Source organism: Falco peregrinus, chromosome 7, assembly GCF_023634155.1.
Source record: "Falco peregrinus isolate bFalPer1 chromosome 7, bFalPer1.pri, whole genome shotgun sequence".
NCBI classification, from domain to species: domain Eukaryota; kingdom Metazoa; phylum Chordata; class Aves; order Falconiformes; family Falconidae; genus Falco; species Falco peregrinus.
In genome coordinates, this window is record NC_073727.1 from 53,133,825 (window position 1) to 53,146,293 (window position 12,469).

General features: G+C 39.8%; 1 protein-coding gene across 1 annotated transcript in view; it reads left to right on the top strand.

Moving 5' to 3' along the window:
* The window catches only part of LOC106113018 (centromere protein J-like), a 41,534-nt gene that overhangs the window by 17,534 nt on the left and 11,531 nt on the right, over positions 1–12,469 (top strand). Inside the window, exons 9-11 of the mRNA XM_055811210.1 lie at positions 3,325–3,490; positions 5,873–6,088; positions 7,870–8,016. Coding sequence (XP_055667185.1) covers positions 3,325–3,490; positions 5,873–6,088; positions 7,870–8,016 — 529 coding nt within the window. The remainder of the gene's footprint in view (positions 1–3,324; positions 3,491–5,872; positions 6,089–7,869; positions 8,017–12,469) is intronic.

Consider the following 12,469-nt stretch of genomic DNA (forward strand, 5'->3'; position numbering starts at 1 on the left):
TAATTATTAAATACTGAAAATTGGTTTGGTTTGGTTTTACATCTTCATAGAAGTAAAATAGTTCCTTACCACAAAATCCCTGCAAGAAATAAGATTTGAATCTATGAGGTTTGAAATGGAAGTGCCTTCACAACTGTAACTACAGGTTATGCAAATGCCTCTAATAAAAATTGAGCATGCTCACAATAAAATCAAATGTGTATTTTTAATGTGATGAAATCTGCTAGAAGTTACTAGGTACCATCTACTGTAAACACAGGAGAGATTATTTTCCTCTTTGCATTTCAAGCCTAGTTCTTAACTAGTGCCAAATTAGCATAATTTATTGATTTGGATTTTTGTTTTAATATGTAATGCAAAGTAAAAAAATATTTTTCACATCTGCTTGTCCATTCCTCTTAATTTCAAAGACCATGGGATTAGTGCCAAAGGATATTTCTGAATTACATTTATTGGTTTGTATAATTTCCTCTTATAGCTGCCTTTCAGCAAAATACTTTCAATGACTTAAGAATAAATAGTTTCATTAAGGATCCTTCTTGCTTGTGATCTTGCAAACATATTGAAAGATGATCTCCAACTGACTGTGATAAGTGTTCCAGATGTGAATATTTGTGGGATTTGGCAGTTCATAAAACTGCTAATGAAATTAGGTGTTGCTCTTACTTTTACTGGTGTAAATTTGAGCTGTGGAGTGATGTACTGGTGCAGAATTACTGCAGTGCTGCACTCTGCCAGGACTGCATTCGCTGCCTACTGACAGTGCTGCCTCACAGATGACATGGCTTTGATTTTTTTGTAATAGTGCAGCTTTTTTTAAGAGGTTTCCATGGATTTATTCATGTCATTAGCCATAGTAGCCCCTAGCATTTCCACACAGATGTTTATCCAAAAATGCCTGCCTGGTATAATGTATACATCTTTTTGCTCACTTTTTGTAATTTATGAACTAAAACTAATTGCAAAAAGCAGCTTATCCTCCTTGACTATATTGGCCCTGTGCTGAACCATGCAATCCAAGAATCTGCTTTGCATTTTTAAACCAGTAACCCTATCAGGAACACAAGATGGCCACCACATAGGTAGCATTTCATTTATGCCATGTTGGCAACTCGTGCTTGCTGGAAGCAACAAAAATGATTTTGAGAGCAGCATGGCATGCCTGGACCTGCCCAGTCTATCCATTCTTTTGTTTCCAAGCACTTTGTTTTCAGACCTCTGCAGGCACAAACAGTGTAGGCAAGATGGTGAAAGCTGTTGGGATGTAGTGTGGTGTGTGCATCTGGTGCCTAATGGAGCCTGAGCAGTGCTCCAGGCAGCAGCCTGTGGCTCCAGCCTTGCAGCACTGAGGTAGTTGCTGCTGGCTCTTGGCATCAGTCAGAGGATTCAGTCTGGTTATTTCCTTGTCCCTTCAACAGGAACGGGCGGGTTGTTTGCCATTTTTAATACATAATTTCCTTTAGAATTGAACCTGTACTCTTTCTGGACAAACAGCAGTAGCCAACACGTTGGAGTTTTTTTCCCCTTCTACATTTCACTAAAAGACTTTGTCTTGGAACAAAGACTTTTGCGTCATGCGTGTTTTTGCCTCGCAGCCAGTATGCTGTGATGTGCCTCACAGAGGTGTGTCTGGGATGCATGCAAAAACCTGACTTAGCACAAAGTGCTTAGCCTTTTTAATGTATTTTAGATATCTGATGTGCATCTAGCTCCTATTTGTGTTTTATAGCTGGGGCATGAATGGATTTTCAGAGGCTCGAAAGAATTATGGTGTGTGCTCCTAGTGTCTTTGGTTATTACATTTCCTCAGGCCAGGATCTGTTTTCTAGCCTTGAGGCAGAGGCACAGCAGAACACCTCCAGATGACTAAGCTGTCTTACCCTGCAGACCAATGTGGTTGCATCCGAGCTGTCTGCTGGACCTGATCCCTGGCCTGCCCTAACTTCCAGACCTTGCTTGGCATGGCCCGGTGTGGTGCTGGATGGCCAAGGCGAAGGCCAGAGGTCATGCTAGCAAAATAGCGCTCTGCACTGTGCACCTGGGGTCATGCTCCAGCTCTCATTAGTTTATTTGTACAGATGTAAGTCTTGTGTGATTCCAAAGATGCTGGTATCAGCTGAGATGCTGGAAGGATAGCTACCTGGATTTTATTTACAGGGTGCAAAAAACTTAAGACAGTACTTTTCAGTGGAAGGTGTTATGTATAGATCTTACACTTCTGTTCTGGATCATTGTATTTCAGGGCAACTGGTCTGGATATGGAGCAGTGGTAGGCTGGACTTAATCATGCGGGGGCTATATTGGCTAATTCAACTGTGTTAATGTGACAAGAATTAATACTTCTATAGACTATTGCTGAGTCTTTAGCATGCCTTAATGAGAATATTAGACAGGCTTATTTAGGATAGAAAACAACCAAAGGATAAAAATTAGATAATGAATTGTAAAGAGCAGTAGGGTATGGGGATTTCATTTATCCCTTAGTATTTTTGAGAACTTTCATGTTTGTCTGCTGAAGTGCTAAACTTCATCACTGAGAGGAGGAACACATGAGGTCATGGCTGCCTCCTGCAGCTCGTGTTGCTTTTTGATTAATAGTGATGGCCAGATGGTGGCTGTAGGTCATGAAGTGAGCTGAAGCAGGAAGCTAACAAATAATTTAATATCATATTAAAACTGAACTAAGCTGTTAGATCATAGTCATACAAATATACTTTGAGGATACATAAAGATTTATACTCTTCTCCTCTTGCTGAGTTTTTAAGTGCACTTCCAGACCACTCATGCCTTGAGCCATTGAGTTCAAAGGTAAAATCTCTTCTGTATGCTGAGCTCCAACATTTAACTCTTGGAATATATTTACCTATGGAAAGTAAAGTACTTTACCCCCTTTCGTTCAGGTCCATGGCTGTTCTGATTTGTAGTAATGATGAGGCTGCTGGAAATACAGCTCAGTCCCCAGCCTTGCATGATGAAGTGCTTCATAGGTGCAATGCCGGGGAACAAGCTGTGCCTTCTGCGGATCTGCCCTAATTTAGCGTTCTCTGAATAGAAAAGGTGTTTCAAAGCCTCGAAGTTCATGGTCATTATGTTGTCAGAAAATTTCAACACAAATTGTTTTCTTCTGCTCAATAGAATAAACTGCATGAGTGTTCCCAGTGATGAAGTACCTAGATTTTGACAGGTGCTGATAACTTGTTGCCACTCCCAGCAGTATCAGCATATACGAGACATGCCCAAGCCCTCCAAAAATCATGCCCAAAGAAGGGTCCTTCATTATAGTCTTTATGCCAACTCCATATTCTTTGTTTACCTTCTGAACAGAGCGCGAATGGACCAGCTTAAGACTGTCAGGAGCCAGGAGCTGACTCACTCTTTGGAATACAATAGCAATGCAATGCACCCACTGCAGAAAGAAAAAAATGCCCACAGCAAGTTCAAAGGGACAGCTACAGTCACTGGTGAAAATGTGAAATTGGAAGAAATACAAGTAAGCTGTCTTCTGTACAATAAATATGCAGTTCTCATCAATTAATATCCTTCCATGCAGGCATCTTATGGTAGTACCTGAATCCTTCCACTTGCCACAGATGGCCAATTATTCGTGCTACTTATTGAGGACAGCTGTATATACAATTGATATGTTTTATGTTAACAGGACATTGCTTTGATTTGTGTTTTAAATGCACATCCAACTTTATTTAAGGAAAAAAACCCCAGGTTGTTCTTTCTATTTCTTAAGAAAGGTTGAGAAATTCCCATTTTACTTATAATTCCTTGCACTGATTTGCCCAGATCTGAGCTGCTCCTTGAAAAAGTTCCAACTCCTGCCACAGCGGGCTTTACATCTTCTTCATATAAGAAGCCATTGTGCCAGTGGCACAGAGGTATTGGCCATCGTTCTCTATTCTCATCCCTGAGTTGGGAGTTTGTTGATTTTTTTCTTTAAACTATCCTGATCTTTGCCTTTGAGGTATTTTGATCATATCTAGCTGTGTATCTAACAACCTAACCTGCCTAATAACAACCCCGAGTCATTTATTGTGGTTTCCTTTTGGGGATTCTAGAGGTTTGAATCCTCTATTTCAGCCTTCTTAGTGATAAAGTAATCTCTCAATATCTCTAGCTATTATCCCTATTAAAACAGCTAGACATAATATGACGAAGTAATTTTCTAGAGGAAACACTGATAAAGAGAAGAAAAAAAATGGTGAGCCATGTGAGGCAGCAATAAAGGGGGCAGCTAGAAGCTATATTTTTATAGGATAAAAGGATAGGCAATGGTAAGGCTCAGAAATGTCTGGAACAATGTTCTGCTGCAAAAGGATGTCTAAATCTGATATATTTGACAGCATACTGACAATTTCAATTATTTTCTTGACCAGAAAATTTTCAGAAAAAATAAAACTAGCAAGATAGTACTTTGTTCAAACTTTCTATACTTTCTTTATTTTTCATTTGTATATTTTTGAAATACATGTTTTTGTACCATACACATTGTGAGTGTTTTCTCTGCTTGTGTTCCATATTTCTCTAGAGGTAGCATTTAGAACAGAAAATTATTAACTGTTTCAGTGAGGTCATTTTAGTATTTTGAATAAAAATAATTTAAATGTCCTCTCTGCACAATATTGAAACATCAGCTTTCTTTCCACCTGTGATTAAAAAAAACGTGTTAGAATTTCTACCAGGGAGTAACTGTGGTTCCTGACTAGGTCTTAGCCCTAGAGATGAAGTTTGATATTTGTTCCTACCTGACAACATGAGTGAGAGTGCAAAAATTTAATTTTCCACAAAGCAATTACGAAACACTTTCTGAGTCACTTATCTGTGTGATTCTCAAGTTCAGAAGTCTGCTTCTTCTTGAAAATGGCTGATGGATATGCCAAATTCTAACCAGGCAGCTCACAGCAAAGAAAGGATGGTGATTGGGTCACAAGTGGGCAGATACAGAAGTGAAGGGAAAGTTGGAAAGGGATGAATGTGACGATTCATTGATTACAGTGCAAGCTGCACATTTCTAGCTTAACTCCACCAATATTCCATTTGCAGTATCCAGTGTTGGCTTCAGCATGGGTGAGGGAAGGAGAAGGGAGTAGAGAAATATAATGGAGATGCATGCATATGGAAAAGTCCTCTCCAAAATGCCTCAGATGTCATTACTTTCATTTTACTGAACTGAGTTGAAAATTACATATTTGAAATCCCCTGCTGTTTGTAAAGACCATTTAAATATTCAAGTACCTTTGTCACCACATGAAGCTCTGATGAACTGACACTTTTGCCATTACCCTGCATTCCTGCCTTGTTTTGAGAACATTTCCATTTAATGATGTTTGTTTGCATGATTAGTTTGCATTTCCTGATTTTCCTTCACACAGCAAGGATTTCTCTCGGCTCACTTTGTAACAACTGGTTTGTTTTAAATATAGGAGTTTAGAGGATAGTGGGGTTTTGTTGGTTTGGGAGGGTTTGGGGTTTTTTTTGGGGGGGTTGTTTGTTTTTTTCTTTGAAGAAATAATTTCAAAGACGTTCTTTTTATGTTGCAAACCTTTATATCAACGAACTTTATACTGTAGGCCAGGGGTCCTCAAACTTTTTAACCAGGGGGCCGGCGCGCGGATGAAGTGGCAGGAGGCCATCTGCGGCTGCTTGGTTTCCCCCCAACCCCTGGTGGGGGGGTTCTGTAAATACCGGGGGCCGGATTGAGGACCCTGGGGGGCCGTATCCAGCCCGCAGGCCATAGTTTGAGGACCCCTGCTGTAGACCTTTAATCAGAGCAAAACACTCCATGCTTCCTTCTGGATGGGTGAGGTGAGCATGCCTAGTGCAGAGCAGGGAATGACATCGCACACTTTTTTTCTACTGATAGATATTAAAACAGCAGATTGCTGGACTGCAGGAGGAGTTCAAGAGAAATGAGTCCTGCTGGCACGCTGCCTACAGCAAGCTGAGAGACCAGGTTGAGATGCTGACCAGACAGAACATGGAGCTTCGAGATGAGCTCAGTGTTTCAGGACATCAGAAACAAAAAGCAGAAAAAAACCCCAAAGCTGTGAATTTCATGGACAGAAAATCAGAGATCCTGGTACTGGAAGATATTATCTGTTTAGTACTATCTGGAAAATGCAGGAGTAGTTTTTCTTTGGAGCTGGCATGTGTGAATACTGTTCCACCTTTTCTGCCATGCTTAGCCTGAAGGGCGAAAAATCAGCTCTGTAGTGAGCCATGTTAAAGTACATTCTTTGTGTGGTCCTCTACCACTTTGCCTTAGATATTCATGTGGGGGGCACCTCTACAAGGTGATTCAGCCAAACTGTCTTAGACACATCAGGCCTGATGTCTCCCTCCGCTACCTAGGGAGGAAGGCTAGATAACTAATTTACATTCAGTACCTAAATTAGACAACAAAAGTCCTCTGAAATTAATTCTACTATTTATGTGTATGTATATATATATATAATGCCATTCACCTTTTCGATAAATCAGCTCTTCAGCTAGGTGCAGGCTGGTTTCTGGCAATAGATATAGTGGGACCTTTTCAATAGATATGGTAGGACCTTTTATTAAATCTCATTTCAGTTCTTATTTTGTGCTGTAAACTTTCTGGGACAAAAATGCTGTCAGTGGCCTGCCTTACAAAGGCACAAGTTGGGATTCCTGGATGGGCATTACAGTGGGGTGGAGCAGGGAGGATAATCGGGGTGGGAATTATAGCTGGCTAGTGTGAATGTCTCTGGCGACCTCCTGAAATCAAAATGGTTTAATCATAGGTTTGCAGGTTCTTTTGTAATTTCTCATTTGGTACCCAATTTGTTTATTATACTTGTAGGGTTACTTGTTACATTACTATGTAACTGGGTAACTTCATTTAAGGGAGTTAAAAGAAGGGAGAAGGATGCTTTTACCCATCTCTTTCACAGGAGACAGCAAGTCTTGGTGAAGTTAAATGGTTCAGGCTAGAATTCAAAAGACAGAAGTCTAGTTTGACTGGGTCATTTAATTCCCTGTGTATTCAAGGATGGAAAATATGTGCCTTTAAAGAAGGATCAATTTCATCCTATGTGTGTCAAGGCGACTAGAACAAATAATTATCTTCTAGACGGTGCAGTCTGGTGAGATGAATCCTACTCTTCCACAGAGTGGCTCAACTCAGGAGAAAATAAAATTGAGCCATTTACTCCTAGGTATTTCCCTAATTTGCAAATCTAATTTCTGGTAATGTATCTTTAAAAGATGTTACTACCACCAATTAACCTGTCCTTTGCTTTATGGAGTGAAGAAGTTTTGTTCTTTCTTTTTATTTGATTTTAATGTACTTGTTAATGAGATTTTCCACCTAACACTATTAAGTTCCATTGAAAATGTAATTTCAAGTCACATTTCACTTTATTCTTAGTTTTCCCAAACCCGCCTGTTCATATGGCTTATTCTTTTATAGATTGTGAAGGTCAGAAAAAAAGATTAGAGTCACATGTACAGAATGAAAAACCATAAAGATTCCAATAAAAGCAAGGATAAGAAAAAGCTAATTGACTTCTGTAGTAGGCCAGATTTCTGTATTATTTCTACTGCTTTGGGACACTCACTGGTGTAGAACTACTGCTTAAGCCACTGAAGATTTTTGCTGTGTGAAAGTAATATTAGGATGCTGTATATAAAGATGCTAGGATGCCGTATATAAACATTCTTGTGTCTGATACTGGGGAGTTTCAGTCCCTAGCAGAACAAGATGTGGAATTTCATTCATTGTGTTTAAATATAATATTTTTTATTACAACAGAAAAGCAGGTGGCTTTTAGGGTTATATGACTCTACTAGCTGTGACTTGAACTTGCAATTATGTATTTATAACAAATTCTTCACTAGGTTGCAGAAGCTATTCTGCGAGAGACAACATCATCATCCAGACAGGAAGAAAGATCATGGAGAGATAATCCCAGGAGCCACAGTGTCTGTCATGTGGGGCCGAAGACATCTTTGCAAAAACACTTCTTTAGAGATATGAATAACAAAGTATGCATTCCTATTGCCAGAAGTCACTTTTCCACAGTTTCAACTATTTATTTAAGAGAATGTTCTTTGGAATCAAAATCTGTGCAAATGAAAGTATCTGTATAAGCGTGGTCATAATTTCTTGCAGTGGGCTTGTGCTGTCACTCAGCACAATTTAGCTTGTAGGTTTTCTTCTGGTTTTGCAGTAGCAGGAAACAAAACAACTTCTCCTTTTCCAGACCTAACTGAGTTGCCTGTTATTCGCATGTATGCTCTGAATTCATTATACCAGCAACTTCACAGATTGGTTTTAGAGGGAATCACCATACCCTGCCTCAGCAAACCATAAATCCAGTATTTTGTCATTAAGGGCTTTACTTGCCAATAAGCACTGGTGGCCTTCCACCTGATAAAGTCAGTGGGAAAATCACTTAGCTTTTTACAAATTGTGACAAGTTAACACATTATGTCAAGTGAGGTGCTTGTTTCTGGCTGGTATTTCTATGACTGTTTCTCCACAGCCGGTTTACCACATTTCTTACACATCTCATTGTTTAGAATCAATTGATATCTAAATATTTTGTTGTGCTTTCCTTTCTCTTGGCTTTGTATTTCTTGTTTCTTATTATGAACATCTTTAATATTACAAGTCTCCTTTCTTCCTTTTGTTCACATTTAGTTGAAATCTGTGCTTTGTTCAAGTGAACAGTCTCTGAAATTCCTCCTACTTACTGGAAACTAATCTGATTTCACTGGCTAAAGCAAAACTTAGCTCACATACACACCACTCTCCCTGCCTGTTCAGGGATTGAAATCAAATGTAAAACTTGTCAGATGAGAAAGGAGGCAACTATTCCACTCTAGTGATCCTGACAGTGTGTGTTTTGAAAGTCGCTAGACAGCGGCTTTGGTGAATCCTGCATGGTGCCGGATATGAAAGAGAGATGATGATAAGAACAACTCTAAACTGTATATGCTTAAAAGAGCAGAATCAGTCATGTGTGAAATAGTGGCTTCAAACAGGCTGCAGATATTATGTGCCTGTCTTCAAGACTGGCTATATTTCTAAGCAATATATGTTGTTTGTAACTCAGAAGGTGCAGGGTTTCAACTGCAGGGAATTGTTTTGTTTGTTCTGTACTGACGTCGGATCTCCCCAGTCCCTTCCGCAGCTGGGATGTCTCCATTCCTCTGTTCTGCGGTGGGCAGAGTTACTAACCAGACAAGTAATGGGCAATATACTACCTGCAGTTGAAGGGGCCAGTAAAGTCAAAAAGCTGTCTTTGATAGCTTACCCTAGAAATTTTCAAGGTATGAAAGAGTTTGTTTCATCTGAACATCTCAAGTATCCTTGTGAAATGAGTTAAAGCCAGAAACATTTATTCTACATAGAGATTCCCTAAGACCCAGTGAGTTAATTTTCATCCTGTGGCACACAGCCATGTGCAAAAAAAATTGTGGCTTCAGCAACAGTTCTGAGAAGGGGGAAGATGAGGACAGCAGACTTTTGGGCTCACCATTCTCTCTGCTTTCACCAGCCAGCCAACATTGGCTCCAATCCAACTGGAATCCAGCACAAGCATGAGCTAGACTGGTGGGCATAGTGCCCAGGTGTCCTGAGTGAACTCTGAAATGTTTGACAGAGACACATGTTCTGTATCTGGTCTGAATGCAGAAGGCAGCCTTGCGGTGAATACAGTAGGTGCCAATTGTTTGAATCCGAAATTGAAGGCTCAGGTAAATGGAACATTAAACCGATGCCCAAAATCTGTGCCAAATCTGTACTTCACTAGCTCCTGTGACAAAGATAAAAAATAAGCTGGCATCCTCTGCTTTCTACCTGTTCTTCTAGTTTTGAAGTTTTGCTTTGTAATTAAAATCCATTTGTTTTGTTGTCACCAGCTAATCAGCTGATTAATTTTTATTCGGTTTTCAGTGGAGATAAAACCCAGTTGATCTGCCTTGTGCATGTTTGGAGGCTGCTTCTTCCTCCGACCCTGCCAACCCTTTGTACCAAGGGCTTCCTTTACTGGCAACTCACATGTTTCTGAGGAAGAAAAGTAAAAAGATTTATTGAGATAATTTGATGACTTTGTTTATGAAAGTGATGGAATTGAGAGAATCTTTATCAAGAACCTCATCATGTGTGATTAACCCAAATACTTAGTACTTGAGTCTTTAAAAAGTGTAGAGCTAAATTGCAGTGGTTGCCTGGGTTACAGTGATTGCTATGATTTATGAAACAATCTCTTAGAATGACATCCATCTGTATGAAAACAGAAACCACACGTAATTCACTAAACCTGTCTTTATTCCTCTGACATTATTGCCTTAAAAATTGGTATGCTAGTGTATTTAAAAATGTGTAATCTATGTGATGCATAAAAAAATGAAATCAGTAGCTTTTACAGTGGCATATGTAGCAAGCTGAAGTACCTTTACTAACGCTGTTCTGCATGGAGGCTCACCCAACTCAGTTGGTTGTTCTTTAAATACATCGTGAACAAAACTTGCCATGTTCATGGAAACACCTCTTCTTTCTTTCTGGCTTCATCCTTCTCCTTCGCTTTTGCAGTCCAATACATCCTGCTTCATGAGCTTGTTAGTTCTTGAAATTATAAAGAATGAGCACGTGCCTTTTCTCGTTATATTTTTAAGGTCTGTACAGGTTTCTGTCCCTTGGCTATGGCACCACCCATTGCATCAGTAAATGTTGACTTCTGGACACACTTTTCAGAGGGGGCTTTTAGACAGCTGATGAGACCTCCTTTTCTGAAATAAGCTTTCTAGGCAGCTCTGTGTTAAAATTCTTGCCATAAAGTATTTCCTATTTACAAGTCTTGTGTAGGTAGCTCTTTAAAAGCTTGAATTGCAATGTTCTTTCTAAAACACACCACAGCAAAAAACAAATGCTGCCACATGTTAGTGTCTGGCTGAAGCTGATGGATATTTGAGCTGCTGTGGCCCTCTTGGCACTTTCTGATGACAGTGAGCTGGCTGGCTCAAAACCAACCAGGCAGAAAAATCAGCTCATTTTTGCCTGTTTCTACTTGCTGAGCCAGGTCAGTCCCCCACTGTGCTTCCTGGTGCCACTTAAAGGAAGGGCTAGAAATGTGGCTGGGGACAGAGGAAGAGAAGTGGGACTCCAGCAGTCTGGGCTGAGATTGGCTTGAACTGCTGTGAAACTGCAGCAATGGCTTTTCAAGTTCTTTTACATCACTTGGTAGTTTTAGTCTTGAGATCTTTAGCAACAAAATGATGTCTTAGGAGCTCTTTCCTTCTATTGTCTGCAATTTCTGAGATAATATCTCTTAATCAAAAATAGTTTTAAAAGTCTTTAGTACTATACCACTTGTCTCAAGCTGAAATGCCAGGCATATTTTGACAGTTTGCCTACTCACTTGTATTTGAAATCATGATTATATTTGGAGAAGTCAGGCATATTCAGTCTGCCTGCAGAAAACATCTCCACATTTAAAATAGAAATCTTATTCCTTTTACAATGAATTCTATTGATTTCTGTACCTTTTAGCATCCTTGTCTGAAAGAGCTAACTAGTTGCCTATCTCCTGCTCAGAATGTTTTATGCTTAGAGGAAAATATTTAGCCTTTTAAAATTCTACAACTTTGTGGTGTTGCAATAGGTTTCCTTTCCTGGCTCATTCCTTGTAAGCACATCCATTTCATGGAATGTCATTTATTAACATAAATAAGAGATCACGATCCACAACAACAACAGATTGCCTAAATTTGTTTGATCAAATGAAGCAAATTTTACAGCTGTCAAAAAATGGCCATAGGGACTGTTATCAGAGAAGGAATTGTGCAGTCTTCCAGTCCTTGTGCCTTGTTAGTCCCCTGTCCCTTGAGCAATTGCTCATGGACTTGGCCAAATTATGCTGATGGTAAAAATATTCTTTCAATGGACTGCTCACACTTACCTTCCCAAGCAGCCACTCTCCAGTGTGCAACACATTTCAGAATCGAAGTACCTGATACCATTTCTATGTTGTTGTTTTTTTAATGTTTCTTTGTTTCTAAATGTCATGTGCTCACTGCCAGTCATTCACCAGCTCGATGCATTGTCTTCTGCTATCAGTTCTGGCAGGCACAGACATCATGTCTTGTCATGTCTGGAACGACTTCAACAATGTGGGCAGTGAGACAGTGCCTTTGTCTCGTGCTGCCAGGCATTTCTACATTAGGTTCAGTACCTTCAAAGTTTTGACTAGACAAGGGTGCAGCCTAAGTTTTCCTGTCATACCAATGTAATGTTTTCTTTGCAGCTTCCAACCCCTGGCAGTCATTGTGTAAATCTCAGATACCTCCTGGGGTCATGCAGGAATATTGTATGTTTCCTCTGTGCTCTGATCTAAGGTCTCCCAGAAAACGTGGGGAAGTGCTTTTGAGTAACTGTGGTCTTTCCAGTTAATCTGCTATAGTTTGTTTGAAACTGTTCACATCTGATTTCCCT